This window comes from Zeugodacus cucurbitae, chromosome 3 (genome assembly GCF_028554725.1).
Source record: "Zeugodacus cucurbitae isolate PBARC_wt_2022May chromosome 3, idZeuCucr1.2, whole genome shotgun sequence".
NCBI classification, from domain to species: Eukaryota; Metazoa; Arthropoda; class Insecta; order Diptera; family Tephritidae; genus Zeugodacus; species Zeugodacus cucurbitae.
Genome location: NC_071668.1, coordinates 24,852,120 through 24,874,536, shown reverse-complemented (window position 1 = coordinate 24,874,536; position 22,417 = coordinate 24,852,120). Strand labels below are relative to the sequence as shown.

The 22,417-nt window shown below is 34.7% G+C and overlaps 1 protein-coding gene across 1 annotated transcript; it reads right to left on the bottom strand.

Annotated features, from left to right (window-relative positions):
- Window positions 1–21,103: 21,103 nt before the first annotated feature.
- LOC105216914 (angiopoietin-related protein 1) lies at window positions 21,104–22,417 on the bottom strand. The gene is made up of 3 exons (XM_011191666.3): window positions 22,114–22,417; window positions 21,462–22,040; window positions 21,104–21,408 (listed from the first exon to the last, which is right to left on the bottom strand). The coding sequence occupies exons 1-3, from the start codon at window positions 22,329–22,331 to the stop codon at window positions 21,270–21,272; spliced, it is 936 nt and encodes a 311-aa protein (XP_011189968.3). The 5' UTR covers window positions 22,332–22,417; the 3' UTR covers window positions 21,104–21,269.

Below are 22,417 nucleotides of genomic sequence, written 5' to 3'. Positions count from 1 at the left end.
TTTCCAGTTACTCAAATAATTGGATAAGCGTGCTTGCGGTAATTATCTTGTTACAAAGATAAGCGAACTACTCGAATTAATTGCGAGTGGAAAGTGGTTAAAAACTGCAACAATTATAGCAAAGTATTTTATACATATTTCGTATAATATACGCAAATATGTATTTGTATATACTCGAACAATTGTAATTGAATGAATTTAAAAGTGTACCACGAACTGTCTGCACTCTTGGGTCACGCAAGCTTTTTCGCTCGAGTTCAAATGAAATTGAAAGCAAATTTGCACACGAATACCCGTTTAATGACTCACAGGCGTATTACTCTCTACTCCATATATAATAAGAAATATTAGCTTTTACATATTACTCATAAAAGCAAAAAAAGAAACATAATTACATGAGTCATGAACAATTTATGAGTGGCAAAGACATTTCTCACTGCGAAATAGTCAAGAACAATTGTGCCATATTTCCTTGTAGATAGTCATATGTAGTCCACACATTGCATGCAACAGCAACAAATTTCGTTCAGTTCGTGGCATCCATTGTGTGCTTGTTGTTATTATAACCGCAAAAATTAGCATAAATCGCCAAGAAATACGACGGTCTGCCGGTCTGTCGGTGTGAGAAAGCCGCATGTTGTACACCTATTAGCAGCTAATTTGCATACAAAGCGCAGCATACCAGGCACGAATTGCTGCCACACTGAAAACGCAGTGCGCAACATGCAAGATAACAAGTAAGGTGGCCTGTATTCGAATGCAACCTAATTGAACTGAAACACTGACAAAGTGGCGATCACAATCAAAACTAAATAAATACACATCAGGTTTTTGTAGCTTTATACTTGATTATTTCTTTGAATATTCGCAAATCGTCTGAAAACTAAAAAAAAGAAAAAAACCCACTGTTTGCCAATTTTCTGATATTCAGACAGTTGAAAAGCACTTACGTAATCCATGTCTAATGGAACAAACAATCTCTACGTCGCCTCTGTTTGCTTAAATCTTATGTCATATTTAAAAAAACAGATTTTGACGACATATTCTTCTACCCGATTTAATGAGGCATCTCGTAATGGAGAATATCTGCTCCCATGCTTCCCTATTCAGAAATATATTTGTTTTTTGGCAGGAAGTAGTTCTGGAATTCCTTGAGAGTTACTTTTTTTTCATCTTGCGAAGCACCACTACTTTTGTTACTTAACGGTTTCCTTTTTGAAAATCATGAGGAGAAATTTGCTAATAATTGGTTCACGGTTGATTCGGTATAATGCGGAACTCTTCGGATGCGTTGAGAGCTCTCACTGAAGGTATCTCTCTCGGTATTTGTAAAACAATAGTTTCTCTGCACATGATACTAAACCTAATAGAGTTGGTGCATTATGTAAAAGGATCAGTTCTGATGGGGTTATGATTAAGGTTTAAATAAGATATTGGTTTTTCCTCTCTCTTCACTTCCGATTATATATAAAGAGGTGGTAAAAGCATAAGTTAAGAAAGCTAGCTATTACGCATTTATGCCATTTTATTTAAACAAATGACGAACAAGTGTTTCAAACACGATCATATTTATGGTTAGTATGTTTCTTGCTATAAGTGGAGGTACTAGTACACTTAAACGCCTTTGTGTACCGTTTATGTAAAGCATTCCGTTACTAGTAAAGAGCACTCTGTTCACTACACATTTTTAAAGCGACTTAATATTCCTAGACCTCCTTATTATGCTGCATTCCACTTTACCACTTATAAATTAAAAAAGTTGGAAATACTTACTGTAACAAATTACGCTGCGGTGTAAAACATGAATTCAAGTTCCACACGTGCATTTGATATTTTCATTTTATTGTATTGCTTTTTAATTTAATTTCGTTAGAGCAAGACCGTCCGATCTTGGTAACTTTTAATGCAGTTTCGCTGAGTTTACGCACAGTACATAAAAGGGTCAAGAAAATATATGTACACACATTTTACAATAACAACAATTCGATTGGTCATGAAATGTCCAGCTAAAAACAAGAGATATATGAAGCGATAAAGCGTTCAGCTGAGAGAAGTCAATGTTTTAAAATAAATAAATTTGTAAATATTACAATTCCGTAAACGGTCAAAACTTTTAGCATGCCATACATTTAGATATTTAAGCAACTAAGTGCATAGGAATGTATGTAAGCTATGTGCTTTAGGGATATGTACACTCGAGCTCATCCATATGTATATGTGTGTGTGTAATAAGAGAAAGAGCCACAGAGCAAAATCATGTACAACATGATTGCAATGAAACAAAACAAACCAACATTTCATGATATACGAACAAATACAAATAATTGTGTATTAATTAGTTTATATTATAGTTTTATTTGGCAGTTTTTGAAAATATTTTAAAACCACACAGACATACCAAACATATATCATTTAACACATATAAATGAGTAATATTAAGTTTTTAACACAAAATACTAAAAAAGATATATGTAAATGTTTTTTACTCAGATTTGTTTATATATATACTTGATTATTAGACAAGAAGAATTGATTAAAATAAAATAAGTATTTCAAAAACTATGGAAAATCTTTCATTAAATTCTTTGGTTAAAAAGAGTCAACAAATTGTAAGAATCTGAGGCGCATAAAATACTAATAGGTTCAATTAATATTTGATCACGGTTCGGTCAACCTGTAGATGGAATTTATGAATAACGTCGCCTCCATTATTCGAAAACCATCCAGCGATTTAAAAGTTAACCTACCTAACAAAATATATTTTTCTTTCATACAAAAATTAGTTATTAGAAGTGATAGTTTCACAATCAAACCAACCATCAAACCAATAAAATTGCAATTGGCAAGATTTGCAGGGTTCGGCCATTACGTAAAATTTTCTTTTAGGATATAATCTTTCACATAAATGGACGTGTATAGGCCAACGTGTAGGCTTTGAAGAGGAATTTAGCCCAAACTACTCCGCAAAAGTATCGTCACTCTTTTGTATTTTTTCAGAAGATCAAGCAGGGTTGCAGTGCATAAGATCAATTCAAGATCATGATGTCGAACTTTCCAGTAGTAGTATTTTAGATTTGCCAGTATTTTATTTGCCACTATTGGGTTCACCACTATTCTTTTCCGGAATATATTAAAATTATTTTTCTACTCAATAATTTATTCAAAGGTAGATACTGAAATATGAGGATGAAGAGACAAATTTAATCTTAAATTGAGTTAATACTAACCGTTATGTACAAAATTACTAATAGTGCTTACTAAAATTACTAAAAACATAAGAAACCTTAAATTTAACTACAATACCTCTCGAATTGCGAAATCATCATTATGCTCCTTAACATATTGAATACCATCACTTTATTTGCTCATCTAACATCTGAAAAAATATAAATAAAAATGGCAGGAAAACAGTTTTTCATTTCTCACAACTCCCAAGTAAGGGATTCGTTCTTGTTGGTTTTTAGAAAAACCTCTGGGTTTAAATTTGTTGGATATCCTATATCTGGTATGTATAAATATCTTCGTCTTGTTACCTCATCTATGCCACGTGATGAAAGAGATATCAGTATATCTCCGGACAGGAAAGACTCGACAAAATAGTAAAATCATTTTTAAGTTCTGTTTGTATCAGCACAAACTTTCAAATTATTGTCTACAAGATAATATTGTTAGTCATGAGAAACAGGAATCATGTTTCTTCTTCTTAACTGGCGAAGACACGTTTAAGCACCATAGGGTACTGCATCGAACACTTTCAGAGCTGGAGCACTTTCGTCCATTCGAACAACATGACCTAGCCAACGTAGCCGCTGTCTTTTTATTCGCTGAACTATGTCTATGTCGTCGACACGTATGTGTAACCCATACAGCTCATCATTCCATCGTCTGCGGTATTCGCCGTTACCAATGTTTATGGGACTGTAAATCTTCCGCAAAACCTTTCTCTCGGAAACTTCTAGTACCGTCTCATCGGATGTTGACTCCGTCCACGCTTCACCACAAAGTAGGACGGGAATGATGAGGGACTTGAAGAGTTTGGTTTTTGTTCGTCGAGAAAGGACTTTACTTTTCAATTGCCTACTCAGTCCATAGTACCACCTGTTGGCAAGAGTGATTCTGCGTTGTATTTCGATGTTGTCATTATTATTGGTGTTGATGCTGGTGCCTAGGTGTACGAAATTATCTAAAACTTCAAAGTTATGACTGTAAACAGGGACGTGGGAGGCAAGACGCGAATGCGCTGACTGTTTGTTTGATGACAGGAGATATTTCGTCTTATTCTCGTTCACCACCAGACCCATTCGCTTCGCTTCCTTCGGAGTACGCCAACACCTGTACCCTCTTACAGAAGATTGTACCTTCTCTATTTAGCTCCGTAGATCGTATTATTTTCTCCAGCATCAGATTATGTTTACATAATTGAATTATTAATCAACCGCTTAGTATTGATAGATCGGCGGATTGTTGGTTACTTTATTAATAGAACTAGCCGACCACTCCGGCTTCGCACGGGCTTAAACAAACATTTCAAAAGTTATAAGTTTTTACACACTTATACACACTCTTCCATACATATATATGTATGTACTTTCCCGTTTCTTGCGTTCAAAAAAGTAAAATGAGGAAAATTCGAACATGAAATTATATTTGCTATGAGCTAAAACTTGATTACGACCTCTAGTCTTTGGTGTCCGCTCAGAGTTCGACGCCCTAGTGCGAGCTTGTAGATTTCTAATATTATGTTCTTCAAGCCGCTACACACGCTCCGTACTCGACTCTCAAGCGCGTACTTGGGAGGTTTTATAATTCTGTTCAGCAAGCAGCTGCGAGCGCTCTTTACTGGGCCCTCTGGCACGCGATTGCGATGTGTAGAGAATGACTTGCAAGATGGTTTTCATTTTCAGATTAAGATTCTTCATCACGGAGTCTTTTTAATAAGAAGTGTTTATCCGAAGAATTGAAAAAAAAAATCCGTCTCGTCCGTTGCTTTCTACTCTTTTCGGGTTTCACGATAATCTCCCTACACTACACAAAGGAATGTGAAGGTGAAGCCAAAAAAGCGGAAGCAATTTTATTTTATAATTCAACAAAGGCCGGCGTTGACTGCATGGATCAAATGGTTACCCTTTACACTACAAAACGGCCAACGAAACGATGGACATTTGCCTTTTTTTGCAACTTGTTGGATGTGATGGGATTGGATGCTTTCGTAGTTTGCAAAGGAATCGACCATCTAGAGGATGCAAGACGCTCTTTTCTTTACAATTTATCAAGAACGTTGGCAACTCCAAATATCGAAAATCGTATGAACAATCCCAATGTCATCAAACATCTATCTTGTCGTTTGGCTTTTGAATCCTTTTTCGGTCGTTCACTCAACATCCCATCACGATTAGGAGCTTCAACATCAAAAGGTGCTGACATTCAAAGGAAGGAGAGATTGCAGACTTTGTTTGTAAGAAAGCGATAAATTGCGTCGTAAAACTCGATTTTTCTGTTCTAAATGTTCAAATCCAGTTAGTCAACAGCATTCGATAGGAAGGTTGCTTTCGAAAATGAGCCAAATCGGACCACTGCCACGCCCACAAAATGGCGAAACACATAAAGTGCAATAACTAAGCCATAAATAAAGCTATGGAAATAAAATTTGGTATGAAGGATTTTGGGGAAGTGGGCGTGGCCCCGCCCCCTACTAAATTTTTTGTACATATCTCGCAAACCAATAGAGCTATATAAACCAAACTTTCTGCAGTCGTTTTTTTAGCCACTTCCTAAAACAGTCCAAAAATGAAAAAAATCGGATCATAACCACGCCCACCTCCCATACAAAAATTAGGTTGAAAATTACTAAAAGTGGGTTAACTCACTAACGAAAAACGTCAGAAACACTAAGTTTCACATAAGAAATGGCAGATGTAAGCTGCACTCAGATTGTTTTACAAAATGAAAAATGGGCTTGGCGTCGCCCACTTATGGGTCAAAAAGCATATCTCAGGAACTACTCGACCGATTTCAATGATTGTATTTGTAATAGTTTCCTTACATCCCAATGATATGTTGTGAAAATAGGCACAAACGCTTCACAACCACGCCTACTTCCTATATACCAGAACTTTGAAGACAATCTGAATCGGTTACTTTACAATATATAAAGTAAGTACTAGTGAAGATATCGATGCACAAATATTATATTAATAGTGTGGCAGCCCCGTTCTAAAAATTGCCGAAATCGGACCATAGGTTTTTAAGGCCCCATATATCGAACACGAGGACCTCGGTGCTTCTAACCTAATAATATGGTTTCAATGGACTTTATACAATATATATGACGAATATGTGGGTCAAATTGCGTATTGTGTAATTGTGTATTATATAATATATAAGTTTAAAAATGCAATTAATATTATAAAAACAGATAATTTATGTATATATTTGGAAAAGTAAATTATTCGAAAAAGTAAATTACCAAAAATACCAATCGATTTACTTTTCGAGAGAATACTGTATTATGGTTTCCAACTTTCAATGGACTTTATAGAATATATGACGAGCTCACATATACGGCATAAAGTCAATACCAGAGGCGGGTGTTTTCATTTGATATACGGTAGCATATTTAATGATATGAAGAGTGCCATTTAAAAGAAAAGAACGTGGTCGGATTTGTTCGCTTTTCAAGCACTAAAAAAAGTATTTGATGCCATGTCCGTAATATAGTACAATGGATACATAATGATATATTTTTTTGTAGCATTTCGAAGAGAGTTGTCGAGCTTTTAGTAGTTCTAGAGAATGATACAAGGATACACTGATACTGGTTATATTTTTTTTTTTCATTTCGAAAATAATATGAATTGACTGTCGTGGCGAATTAAATTTGTTTAGTTATTATGATCATTTTAATTTCCATTACTCTATAATTATTGTACTTCTATGAATTTAAGCCTTTACAAACATCCGTAAGGTGAACAAACCCGTTATACTTTTGTGTAGCAAGAGGCGAGAATAATAATTATTTGTCCCTAAGTACTCGTGCAATACATAAATATTTTACAGCGAATTACTATTTCCGCCGCCATTAAAAGCGCAGCTGTCATCATTCGTTTTCTTTACGAGAATAAGCTACCAGGATGTTTTAAGCGTATCAGTTAGCTTATTTGCCGGATATCCGTTTAGTTTTTTCTGCAATTGTTTGTTTATATTATTTTTTCTGTGCACTGTTGTACTCCTTCGTTACGCAATCGCACGCTTCCGCCGTTGTGACTAATTTGAATTCCATTCGCCAGGAAGCTGTTGCAATGTGCGTTCGTCTTTAATTTCGCATTAAATACATTGCAAGCTCAAAATACAAATACAAACACATTTGCAAGTACATACATGCAAATAAACGAACTATGAAACAGAGAAAAATGCTATAGAATGAGGCGAGCTGAGAAACGCAACACCAAAATTGTCTGATTACAACAAAAGCAAGTGTGGGTGAGTGCCAAGAGGCAAGGAAAAACAATGAAAAGTTATAATAGAGAATGGGTGAAAATAAACCAACAAAAAACTTGTAAAAGAAATCGAAAAATTTGCTTAATGTTAAAAAGCACAAAAGGAAGACGCAACAGTAACAGCATATTTTCAATGTAAGCCCCGACCCACCCTACTAAGCGAACCATTTCTATTTACGAGTACTACTATGAAGTGAAGTCGCTTGCGCTCTGGTGCGAATTGTCCACATGCTGGAGCGGAAGTAGAGAAATTGTAGTAGCCAGCAGCACACGTTCCCTGGACAAATGCGCATTGCAAATTGAGACAACAACGACTTTTCTCGTCGTCTTTAAATTGCCGGTGACATTTTGAGGCTGTGGCTGTTATTGGATTAGGGAAATTGCTCTGAAGCGGACAGCATTCACTCGACTTTTGGACTTTTGCTGCTCGTGCCGTTGTCAATTTTGTTGTTGTTGTTGTAGCTGTTGCTGTTGCTTTTCCTGTTGTCATCAGGACTTTTGGCATTGGTGCGTGAAATTATTTAGAAAATGTCAACTTTACTTTTCACTTGCATTAGTGTTCCTTCTTCTTTATTCTGTCACTTCCTTCTTTAATTGAGTAATTGTATTTATTTGAGCAACTTGGAATTGCTTGTTGGTAAATTAGTTAAAGGTCAAATGTATGTGTTGTTGCTAGACTTGAGTGGTTAATTTCAGTAAAGAGCGTATATTAATGAGAATGTACTTACCCAATTTGAATATAATGACATTAGTTAGTGTTTCCATATGAAAAACCGATAGAATCTCACATCGATCACATATATCCATATAAGAACCATGCGATTTAAGGTCTTAAAGTTTGATCTCAGGATTTTTACTATGTTTTTTTCAATTTTGCAAAATTTCTGTTCTGACATTAATGTTTTCATAAGGAATGTAAATTGTTTGGGGTATTAGATTATAAACACCCGAGTTTTGCTCCGACCGTATATCTAAACAACATTTAAGATCTTAAAGTTTAATTTTATTTTCTGACCATATCTGATGGGTTCATATTTAAAAAAAAATGTTTTTGAGACTTTTATTTAACTTTTAGAGGGAATATTCCATTCCTAAAGTATTATTATATTTTGAAGATCCTTCATTTAATAGATAAGACAAAAAGTATATTTTGTAATGGAGAAAATCTTCTGACGAGATAACCTTAAATAAAACCATATTCTTCGAACTACATGATTGCTACCAGTGAAGAATTGAATGGAGTAACTATTTGTTTCCAGAATGGATTCCAACTCGTATTGGTCCAAAACACTATGTTTGTGATCATTGCGGTGTCACGAAATGCGCAGAAGAAATCTCTGGATTATGTTGCTTCAATGGGAAAGTCAAATAGGATTGACACTCTAACATAAGCTGCTGCTAAACTACTTGTATTAATTTTATACCATTGTTTTGAATCTTCGAATAGGAAAATGACCGAAAGGACACGTCTAAATATGCCAAATCTTGTTTTTAAGCCAATATTGTGAATGTTATGGAATGTCTCTAGATCTGAACCCTATTGAGAACTTGTAAAAACCGATTAACAGGCGCATAGAAAGGACTAACATGAAAATTGCGATGAACTACTTAATAGACTTCAAGAAGCCTGAAAATCGATTCCGATGAAAATCTTTGACAACGTAATTGGCTCAATGCCAAGGAAATGTCGTGAATTGATGAAAAATCATTGTAATTGCAACAAAATATTAGCAAAACATATTTTTTACCTTTGTTTCTAAAAAGTTGCATATGTTTTGTTCACGTAATTTTAGAGATGATATCAAAATGGTACCTGTATTTTTTTTAAATAATGAAAATATTTGTTTTTATAAACGTTAAATAATAGTAAAAACACCAAATTAAATAATTTCAATTTCAATCAACAGTCTGCGAAGTTTAATCGTAAGATATATATACTTTTTCTAAAATCGCGTTCCAGTTGCATATGATATGGCCACCACTGTATGTACCTATATGTCCTAATATCTATTGCGTAGGAGAAGATCTGTGAAATCACAAATGGTGGTATTGATGAATGAAACTAAATAAGTCAATATTAAAAGGTCACGGCACTCATATCTCTTATGAATGCTAGACCAAGTTTTTCCGCATACTTAAAAATGGTAATACTGTAAATCGAACGCCCATACAATTTATAAACTGCTTCCGAATAATTGATGGTTTATCGTGAAATGCTTTTTGATGGTAAAATCAGAGGCTTAAGTTTGCTATTTGATTTTTACTTTTTTATCAAAACATCGATCGAATATTGCATATTGCACTTTCGAATCTATAATCGCTATAACTGCCACATTTATATATACATACATATATGTGATTTTACTCTGAACTACGACTTTCCTACACGCATTTTCTCTTTTCACAAACAACTATGTCATAAGTCACAGTAACTATAAATTTAACGGTTCTTTCACTGTCGAAAGTCGAAAAGCGCTTCGTATTAATTCTTTCCCTCTCCACTGTATTCGTCTCGCTTCGTCCGCAATATTTACTTTGGCTTCAGTTGTGAAAAATCTTCAGTTGCATTCAGTTCATTAAATATGCTGCGGTTGCCGAGTTTATCTTTTCAATATTTAATATGCTTAAATATTGTCGATAGATGCAACATGTCAGTGAAATTATATTTACCCACCACTTGGCAGTCACGGATTGCCCTGACAAGTATTTACGTTAATACATGTTTTTTTTTTTTTTGTAGATATGTATGATATGTATTTCCATATATTAATGCGTTTGATCAAAAAGTTTAAGCGTTGAGACCGGCAGTCCCGAAATAAGTAGGGGTATTCAAGGTATACACATATGTATATTAATTGAAGAGTTCTAGGTGTGTCTGACATTATCTCAAGAATGACATGGATCTTACGAGAGACTATTTAAAGCATATACTGTTTATTGATTATCGAATGAAGATAGCTCTTTATAGTTTTTTTTGTTACATACCACGCAACCACGATGCCTTAGATGGTGGTCAGCAATCGTGTTAACTAAAGAGGTTATAAGACCGTCTAAGGAAACAGTATTTAAATTTTATGAAGCCGATTTCCAATAAAAAATTAATTTGCTCCAACTTCGATAAGCTATTGGTAATCAAGTAAACCACAAACTCTACTCAATGATTCTTTCGAAATAAAGTGTGAATCCCGATCCCGTGAGTGAAGAACCTGAAAAAATAACATTAAGTCTCCATAACAAAAATATATGTAAATTAAATTTATGAGAGCTCATGCGTATGCTGGAGTTTATATTAAAGTTTTTATATTAAAACACCGCATTAAACAGGGCCGCGCAGATATTGCTGTGAAATACAAATATTTCGTTTTCAATGCAAACGATGATTACCTCATTTTCAGGGTGACATAAGTATATGTGCATAAGTATACGGCAGTACAAAAAGTTTTACCATTAAAAAAGGAAAAAGTGCAATAAGTCATTCCTGGAAGTGAAATACATTTACCAGCGTTCTACTAAATTATGAAGTTGATGCATGTTGAGGGGAAATTCTTACCAACGTAAAGGTGAATGTACTGTCGTTGCTTTATTATTATGGTTAATGCACTTTTTGTACGGGTATAATATGAAGTATGCTGTATCTGCTCTCGAGTCGAATAATAGATAATGAATTTCGAGAGTTAACCACTTACACAGTTTTTTAAAAGTCGATATATGATGTTTAATTTAGTTATTGAATTATATTAGGTGCCAAAGTTTTATAAATATATCCCATACTAAATGAAGTCATTGCAATTCTCAAATAGATATTTAATTAATTAATTAAATCTATTTCAATACCTTCGCATCTAGGGTCCCCATATGTTAGTATCAACGAGAGAGATTTACTATAGTTAAGTACTTATGTATTGGGGTTGGATTCAAACTTCAAAATACACATTTATAAACAAATGTCGGACAACTATCTGGAGAGCTTTAATATAAGGTTGGAAAATATCTCAATTTCCCCTTTTTGTTTTTTTGTATCCCGCGGCCACGTATGAAGCACTACAGAGCTTGTATATGCTAATTCTATAAATTTTTCAAAGGTACCTACAAACCTACAAACGACGCTATGCGTGACTAATTGGGATATTGCGTTCAAGTTAAAGTTTTCCTTCGTTAAAGGCAAATCCGCTAGAGAACCGTTCCGTGAGATTAATGGTGTTTTGGGGGATGGTACTCTATCACTTCGACCTGCGGAGGAATGGTTTCGACGATTCAGAGCGGGTGAAAACGATACCATGGATAAGCCAGCCGGCGAAAGACCTGTGAGGAAAGGTTTTGCTGCGGTTTGGTGGGATTGGAAGAGAATCATCCCCTATGAGCCCGGACATAGCGCCTGGTGATTACCACCTGTTCCTGTCCATACCGAAAGCTTTTGGTGGTGTAAAAATGAACACAAAAGAGGATTGTCCGAGTTCTTCGCAAATAAGGAGGGGAGTTTCTACGAGGGAAGTATTATGAAATTGACAAGACTGAGTACTATTTTAAAGCATTATACTAATAGGACTACCATAATGGTATCTAAAAATATAAGATAATTAATATAGGTGTAACACTTTAAAAAAATTAAACAGAGGTCCCAGATATCTGAATCATAAAACCAAAATTCATTATGTTAAACAAGCCAATTATTATTATTTTCATTTTGAATTATTATCCAACATTTCACTTAACTTTCGAAATCACGTGATTCCCAAACAATTACGACTAATTTGTAGGCAAATAAAATACAGTCAACAACAAAATCTTTATATAATAGATGTGCATATCGTATATAATTTAGCATGTAAACTATGTATTTTTAACCCACTCAACAGTAGAATGTTGTACCATACTTAATTTGATTGCGAATGCTGCTTAATCAAATTCATTTGAGTTTAATTGAAAATTAGTGAATTAATTTGGCAAAGACGTGCCAAAATTTGCATTGCCATGCATTTGATGAGTCTATTTCGCGGTTCGCTTTGACACAATCAACTCCATTGTGTTGCATGCTCACATCATTGCAAATCCCATAAGTTCCCAAGCAACGATGAGAACCACTTCGGCAAAGCTGCATGAAAGCTAACGAGGAGCGAGGTTAATCGTAAATACAAACCCAGATACATATGTACAACGACATATATGCGCATGTTGTCTCGTTGTTGTTGGGAAACGTGACCCAGCTGCACTATTATCAAATTTACACGACTGCAACTCAGCCAACGAAAATAAGCTTAGTAGAGGGGGCTTAGATGCGGCGTCGCACTAGTCCAGTTAAGTATTTCAGACAACTCAGCAGATGAAATTTGTGTCCAAATTTTAGACTTTTGTCAATGACTGCACTCAGAGGTGATCATAGTGAACTTTAATAAACTTAATGGAGTTGATCCTAGCTTATAGCTCTATTATGTGACCCATAGTCCAACTTATTGAAATACTTGACTGTTGAAGGAAGCTAAACCTCTTGCTATCAGAGCGCACAAAATTGCGGAAAACAGTTGTTAACTAAATAAGGGAATTTTTTTGAGGTTGTAGTTGACTTCCTCTTAGTTCCAGGTTATTACAAGGGACCAAACCACCAGTACCAAATAATCGAATATATATTTCAGCAGAACTTCACTACATTATAATTCACCATCATAGAGACCCATCCTTTACAAGATATTAAACTAAAATAACAAATATTCAGATGTTGATGTTTCGTAGTACTAACAATTCCGCTTGGCAACCTTAACACACAAACATACATATTTGTGAGCTTGCACTACTTATTTGTACCATGATAAATGGCACAAACGCTGCGACGCATAAACACCGAGTTGAGCATCTCCGACAGTGGCAGATATTCACACACTTACTTTGTTCGTGTGCTAGCGCCTAAAAGGCCACAATGACAGACGAGGGAGGGTCATATACATACAATTGACACAGTTCACAAGCGTGCGAAATTCTAAACTTGGCAATTGATGCAATTGCACACAACAACAGCGTAGACAGGCGATGTTGTACCAGCAACAACAACAATTGCTTACTTTAATATACTTATAGCCCTGTCCAAGAGGCGTTGGCGTTGACAACGATCACATAAGAAAGTCAAAATCAGCAAGGGAACGGACAAAGGTGCAATGTCGTCGAAATTAACTATAAATTGTTGATTTTGAATTTTCTGGCACAAATATTTAAGAATAGTTTAGAATATTAACATTTTTGCTCCAATGGATTTCGAATGTCCTCGGTATCTTCTGATATGAATTAACTGGCCTGAAAGGAATAATAGTTTGACATATCTGATTAATAACCTTGAGAGATTTGAATATCCGTATTAAGCAAAGATTGATACAGAGTGGCATCCACCTTTTATACTTGCCAGTAGTTGGACTAAGGAGAAAATATAATGTATATATCAGATATAAAACAATTCATAGATAAATAACCTAGAGATAAAGATTTTCATATGTCCAGAATAGTGGCTTGCATTTATTAACCTCCTCAAAATTGAGTTTTATTTTAAATTTAATGTCGGAGTATTCTGATATCAACTCCACGGACTTATGACATGTAAAACGGAAATTAATTTATGTATATTCATCTATGGAAATGTTGTGGGGAAGGTATCAATCTTCTATTTCGTATTTTTAGATTGACAGTTATCTAATTTATTTTAATAAGATAATATGAGAATAATATCGGGACTTTCATGACCATGACATCTTTCAGGCGTTTTGAAAGCGCAAGGATATAACCTTTGTGATTTCCTGTGATATTTTTTACTTTTACAGTTTAATATATGAGAGAATTATAAACTTTTCCAGCAAGATTGGATTTATCTTAAACATTTTTATAGTTCTGCAACATTGATCACCGAATTATCGTATTTTATGTTCAAAAAGCAATCGACAAGCAATTTGCGGTCCTGAAAAACTGAAACTTTACAGCCGAACTCCGCACTAGGTATGTTATAGACATTGTAATTTATGGTGTACCTCTCGAGTGATTATAGTAATTCTGATGTGTGCTATGTTCTTAAAAAAATTAGACGAAGTCCTTCGCCTTTAAAGCTACTAAATTAACAACGCACATTAAAAAAGTATCCAAACTATTAAACTATCCTGATTTCATCCTGCTGTTTAAATTATCTGCTATCAAGTGCATCTTTCCATTTTCATCCCACTCAACCCTTTAAAATTTTGCAATAGCCAAATCCACAAAGTATTTTGAGCATTAACCTCATGCTTAACTTTCCAACGAAATTTTCTAATCGTGGGTGCAATGCAATTAACTGTCAGTCCGTAAGTTCACTCGCCATAATACCGTTTAGTGCAACAAAATATTCATGAACATTTTGCTAATTGCTCGAACCATAGTGTTCTCGTATAACAGTTGGTTATGCCGACAAAAGTTTGCTAATACAAAATGGAAACAAGGTTCGGTAAAGTTTAGTAATTTTGTTTCAGAATTGCAACATTAAATTAATTAGAAGGGAAAAAAGCACAGCTTTCGAGTTATGTGCAGAATTAAAGCAGAATGAATTGGCTTAAAGAAATTTTAGCATGAAAATTTTGGAACTTGTTTTTGAATGATGAATATTGAATATTGGCATAATATAATGTGTGAATAAATGTACTCGCCTTTACATAAGTATGCACCCAATGTTCTTGCTGAGGATCGTTTATGTTGAGATTTTCACTCTAAACCCGTTTTCGAAACATATTAAATACGTTTCTGAATCGAAATGAATATTATTACACAAATTCAATTAACGCACATATGAATTTAAATTGGAGTTCGTGTACATATCTACGTTGGCTATCATTTGAATTGCCAACAAATTTCTAACAATTAACCTTCCAGCTACAAACAGGCAGATACATCAAATGTCATTACACACGCATAAGATATCTTCTTATCGCAAAAATATGAAATTTATAAAATGAAATTGCGGTTAGGACAGTTAACTGTACATGCGTATACATACAACTGCATTTACCGCAATTCAGCATTTCATTGTATGCCTGCATTGCTGCGGGCCTTCGATAGGGTACTCCATTTCATGCAATTAATTAAAATCATAATTTACTTTGCCTATATTGTCATTCCTGGAAAACACATACTCGGACCAAATTTGTACTAAAATTTGTGCGTTGATATGCATGATATTGTACGCATGTGGTGAACGCATGTAAATATGTCGAGCATGAATGTGAGGTGGTTGGAAATGCATTACTGTGAACCCAAATTAACGTAAAACGTGGGAATTTGGAAAAGATTTTACACTTTTTGGATATGGGCATGCAAACCATTTTTGTGTACCTCGGAATTTGCTGCAACTCACATTTATTTACGATATTATGAAATAAGTATGATAAACCCTGCAATGAAGTTTCAAACTAGTCAGGATATACAATATATATTCCGACTTGATATCCAAGATAATAATAATGCCAGGCTTATACCAATTATAGAACGCTATTCTCGATAAACTTTGTCCATAATCCAATTAATTTTTTTTTATTTCTTTAACTGTCTGACAACCTAATATTAAGTATTTTTATTCGAGTAACGGAAGTCAAATTTATGATTTTTTTTTTAATTCTCAGTTTTTCTGCCTTCTGTAAACCAAAGCTTCCACAACACTTCTCGAATTTTGCAGTACGCAGTAACTAACAGGCTTAAATTTTTCGTCAGAAAATTTTAGGTGATTGGATTACATTTAAACGCTTTATGATTTTTAAATCAGATGTTTTTGACTCATACGTAAGAGTGATTCTGTACTGTTAGCTAGCAAACTTTTTACTGCGAAACTATGAAACACACAAATTATAAGTTATTATAAAAATTAATTAATTTTTTATTGTCATTCATTGGCTTTAGTTTAAAATATCTTCACAAGAAATCTATATTGATAAATTTTAAAAATATAATACGGTGGTACTCTTTTTCTTCTGAAAGCCAGCAGCAACCAGCACCTACTAGCTGTAAATAAACACTCTTCGCAGATGTTGAGGGAAGCTGTGACATTTTTTTTACATTTTGTAGTGAAAATCAGCTCTGATTAAACAAATGTGACCAACAGATGGCGCTTAATCAGAATCGCACAAAGGGATTTAGAGAAGTTCAGCTTCAAATCACTTTGGTGAAGTGATTATGAAGTGTAATTTTTGTATGACCAAATCTTGTTAAACCTTGGTTTAGTGAGTTAAACTACTCAACAGCCTAAACCTCTCGGATTGGTGTCTGTGGGAATATAACATTAAATCACACTCTCTTGGATTTGTTTCGAGCTCTTGCAAAGGACTTAATGGTTCGAATATCACAATATGTTCGAAAGGTATTATATAATTACGTATTTATGAATGTACCTTGCCGTTTCTTGAGTGGGTCCATTTTAAAGAAGTAAAAGGAGGAAAATTCGAATATGAAGTTATATTTTATTTGCAATGAGCTAAAACTGGATTACGACCTCTAGTCTATGGTGTGCGTTGTCTTTCTCTCTGATAATGTTTTTTTTTTGTTAATTTAAGGCTTATTTGTATAAAAACGGTTACAAAAATGTTATTCAAAATATTGGCCGTCGCTAGCTACTACTTTTGACCATCTTTCTGGCTGCATGCGTATTCCGTGCAAATGTCGAGAATTCGGCTCAAAAAGAGACATTTTGACAGTTGAGAATATGTTTGGGATGCAAACAGATCTCTACAAATATTTTGTTGGGTTAATGTTGACACAAATGTCCAAGATCGATATAAAACGATTTAATCGACCAGTAATTTCACCAGTATTTTTAATATTTTATTCTGCAACACGCTCCGTACTCAACTCTCAAGCAGGTTTCTCAACTGGCAGGTTTTGAAATTTTGTTTTTTTTTTTGTTCAGCAAGCTGCGGCCCCTTAAACATTGGCAACGGCGAATACCGTAGACGATGGAATGATGAGCTGTATGTGTTATTCGACGACATAGTGAATAAAAAGACAGCGGCTACGCTGGCTAGATAATGTTGTTCGAATGGACGAAAGTACTCCAGCTCTGAAAGTGTTCGATACAGTACCGGCTGGTGAAAGCCGAGAAAGAGGAAGACCTCCACTCCGATGGAAGGACCAGGTGGACAAGGACCTGGGTTCGCTTGATATTACCGATTGGCGCCAAACTGCCAAAAGGAGAGATGCGTGTGGCGCTGTTGTGGACTCGGTTATAACCGCGTAAGCGATGTCTACGCCAGTCAGCAGACATCAGAAGAAGAAGCAGCAGCGAGCGACTCTGGCACGACGATTTTCAGATTATGATTCTACATCTCGGAATCTTTTTGATACCCTCACCTGGGCACTATTTCCAGAGAGTTGAGATTCTAGCAATAAATATAGCCTATGTTACTCAAGGTCAATGTGGCGCCTCTTTATAATAGTAGTATAGATAAGTGAAAATCAGAATATAAAAAATACATAACTTAATTTTTGGCCATAACTCGTACGCTGAAAAATTTTATTTCTTATAGATACACTTTTGATTATCAAGAATTTACTAAAAATAAAACAGAACTTACAGTAGATGAATTGAAGAACGTCTGGCATTATTTTAATGCATTATTTAATGCAAACGTCAAAATCTAATTTTCTTTATGATAGAAAATAAAAAACAATTTGTATTACTAATTATATTATTTTCACACAAATAACTTTATAATGGCTTACCTATCCCTACAACTATCCCACTGTACAGACACGTATGTAGCTATTATGGTTCACCAGACTTCATAAGGTATAAGAATATACGTAGATACAATTATTCCGGCCATATTATGAATTATTGTCAATGTTTTGTTTTAATTTTCCAACGTCCTACACATTATCTACAGGTATACGTAGATAATGTGTTGGCCGTTGGAATCTGCTGTAGGTATAACCAAAAAAATGTATGACTGTATACTTATGTGTACAAATATTATTATTACTATTGTGGATATATTATTATTTAAATATTTTTCAAATAATTTATTAAATTATGTTTGCAGGTAATTTATTTTTTCATTTTTTTATATTCTACATTATTATATATTATACCAAATTTATAGTTTTATAACTTATTTTACACGCATACATACATATACTAAATACAATTGTGTTACATTTAGCGATTTTCAATAATGCATACGTACAAGTCATCGAATGGGATCAGTACTGTGAAAAATAAACTCTTTCAAAATTTAATATTCATTATAATCGCTTCACAAACAATACTGCATTTAAGTCAACACAAACATGTTAGTGGTTATTCAAATATTCCCAACTCTTGCTATAGGTTTCAGTCGTGATGGCAATGATTTCATTACACTCATAACGCGTTTCTGAAACTTCAACTTGTCACAGATTACCTAAACTATTATTTGAGCCGATTCCAACAGCATCTAGTTTAATAACAAAAGTGCTGAAAAGTTCGTAAAACACGATTTTGTTATTCAATATAGTTTACATTGAGAGCGATACACACTTTACAACAAACTTCCAATCAACGATTCCTTTCGTTTCGAAACGGGTCTCTGACTTGACAAGGCTAAATTTCTTTTCAACGAACATTCTCTAGGATCATATTATTTTCTTATAATTGGGACGAAATTGTATCTTTCTGTACTGTTCCAATATATAGTTCTCATCGTTGAGAGTTCTCCATTTCTCGTTTAAAATTGTTCCAAGATCATTGAATAATAAAGACGTCAAAAGACTGTAAAGTCTGTCGACATTTCGTATTCAATTTATCACGATCTTACTACTCGTATAGCAGTCATCCCAAAAATTCGTCTTAATTACGATAGAACATCACCTTCGTCAAACAAAACTATAAAACCCTATGCTGAAAACTGCGCCCGGGTATAAAACTCACCTACATGAATACTTATATGGGAATACGCGTATATCGCTGCCATAATTACCTATTCATAATTAATTAAAAGGCAATATGGCGAATAATTTTAGTGCAGGCCAAACAATTTCCAGCCTCTATAACGCTTTGGCTGGCGCATTGCAGACTCATGAGTTTTCCACACACATATACATCCGACCCATGTCATGCATTTATTCGTATACACCATATATGAAAGTATATGGATGTGGATGAGCATTAACAGGCAAAGGCTTATTAAATTACCGGCAAAAGCAAAAATCAGCGTAGCATAGCAAAAACTGAAGAAAGAAACAAAACTGCGTAATATGCGAAAATAGCGGTATATGCATAAATTTCAAATTATGTTTCACGGATTAACGATGGTGTTACATAACCAGCGGGCTAATTCGCATGGTATATTTTCTCGTCTACAACTAAAATAATGGTGAATTTGCCAAAATTAAAGGTTCGCAGATATGTTTATATTTGTGTAATTTTGAAATATATATTTAAATTCCAGTTAAATTATATGTTGTTCAGTTTTGACGTAGCTATTAACATTATCCACAAAACCTTCTGGGCCGGTGAATCGTCCCAAACAATGGTGGGATCAACGGGCAAAAAGGTTTTGCTGTGTGTTTAGTGGGATTGGCAGGGAATCATCCACTATGAGCTGTTCCCATATGGCCAAACGCTTAATTCTATTCCACTAGGACAACGCCAGACCACACATTTGGTTGATGACTCGTCAGAAGCTACGGGAGCTCGGATGGGAGGTTTTATCGTATCTACCATATAGCCCGGACATAGCGCCAAGTGATTACCACCTGTTCCTGTCCATGGCGAACGCCCTTGGTGGTGTAAAGTTGAACTCAGAAGAGGCTTGTAAAAAGTGGCTGACCGAGTTCCTCACAAATAAGGAGGGGGCTTCTACGAGTGCGGTATTATGAAGTTGTCGTTTAGATGGAAAGAGATTATCGAACGAAACGGCGCATATTTGAACTAAATCCGATCACTGTAACACTTTTTAAATAAGCATTGAACCAACCTAATATAAAAACTTCAAGTTTATTATTGAAATAAAGTACAATTTTATTGATTTTTTTCACCCAAGGTCTATGTCCTCCTTTGTACTCAGAAATACTATCATAAACTTCCTCATACTGATTTAAGAAAGAACAGGGAAAATATTCTTTGGTTGATTGAAAAGGGAGTTCGAAGAAGCCGCCCTTAACCCTTTATTCAATATCTTGCTTTGCGTTCAGCGCATTCTTCACATTCTTTTTTACCAAAATTTCTGAAGATAAGTTCACAGGAAATCATTTTTAAAAGATGAGATATTTTGGTCTGTCAACAATCCAATCTTTAACAAAGAATGTTGTTCGTGTTTCAAAATCTGAAGATCTTACCTAACATCCATTGTCTGTCCATGTAAACTGTTTTTCGAGATGCTTTAAAGCGGACCAACCCGTTCCATTGTACTGGTTCGTATAAGCAAACATTGACTGACCTGACGGATCTCCAGAATTGACCCCTTCTGTCTTCTTTATGTCTATTTATTTGAAAAGCAAAGTGGAGCTAAGCAACTATCGGTTATAAGGCTAAAGATGTCCGAGCAAGTAATGTAAAAAAGTAAAGAGTAATTTTTGGGACCAGTAAAGGCGATCACTGAATATATGTTGATTTCAAACAAGCAAGGAAGTTCAAAGTTCGGTTTTAAATGAACACTTTTAATCTCGTAATTTGTAAGGCTCAATGTCGTAGAAATATTGCTTTTCATGATTTTAGATTAATAGTCAACATTACTTAATTGCATGATTTTACACACAACAATAGTTAATAGAAACATAAAATTGAATATTATTTTAGATACATATATTTTAATTGCTCAACATCAAACGCCTCCAGCAATTTTGCGTTGGTCGTATCATCATTTGTACAAATGCCAATGATTCATATTCTTTTATGGCACACCAATTAACACCGGCATTATCATCTCCATAGACTCCATTTAAGTGACTGCGAAATAAAAAATAGTTTATTAAAAGCTTTGATAATGAAAACTTGTTTACCTTCTATAGCAAATGTGATACCACCAACCGCCTTCATATTTCTTTGCACAATTTCCACCACCCCAAGTATCATTATCACGATCATATGTTGAAAATTTGTATCCTGACTGAGGTGTTAAGGAATCGCCCGCATTTCCCTTATACTTACCCACGTTCTTTAAAATGTAGCTCTCAGATTCATTCCCTATAAGAAATTCTGAGTACTTTGCATAGTATTTTTCGCCATTACGCCTTTCCAGTTGAATATACAACTCTTGTTCGCAACTGCTAGTGAGCGCATGTAGTTTTTCCAAACCGATCCAATAGTTTCCTGTTAGTTCGCCAAATCCCTCTTTATACTCATGCCAGTCTCTAGTAAAATTCATGGCGCCACTTTGACGCCGTTGAATAACTAACCATCCCCCAAATTCCATATCTTCTTCACAATACACCTCCAAGTCGGAGATATTAAACTTTTTCAAGTGAATTTGGTAAATGCCACTTTTCCAGCTTTTAGCTGCTGCCTCCATGCAACTAAATGGTTTTACTGCCATACAAGTAGACGGTTCTGCTTCCATACAACTAGACGCTTTTGATACTCTGAAATAAATAATTGATAACTATGAGTAATATCCCATCGCAAATAATCAAAAAACTAGTTCAGCATTTTTACCGATTCGCAAGTAACGGCTTTTTATTGTCCGATGTTCTAATATCGATATTAACATCAGCCATTTCCACATCGTCGACGAGTTCAGCATTAACAACTTCTATTTGCACATTACAATTGCAATCATGCACTGTACACGAATCACTATTTCGACTGGAACCAAATACGATTCGAAAAATTAAAAAATAATTCAGCAAAAGAATGAAAACAATACGGGACATTTTTCTGCGAGTTGCGAGAATTGTAGGGTGCTTAATTTGAACCGACACTTTCAGAAGATTGGATTTAAGTGAAATAATCTACTTAG

Bases quoted from the DNA above. Each gene is read 5' to 3' on its own strand.
- LOC105216914 (XM_011191666.3), bottom strand. From the start codon at position 22,331: ATGTCCCGTATTGTTTTCATTCTTTTGCTGAATTATTTTTTAATTTTT. The intron at 22,041-22,113 runs GTAAAAATGCTG...TATTTATTTCAG, and splicing joins AAGCCGTTACTTGCGAATCG to AGTATCAAAAGCGTCTAGTT. The intron at 21,409-21,461 runs GTAAACAAGTTT...TTTATTTCGCAG, and splicing joins TATCACATTTGCTATAGAAG to TCACTTAAATGGAGTCTATG.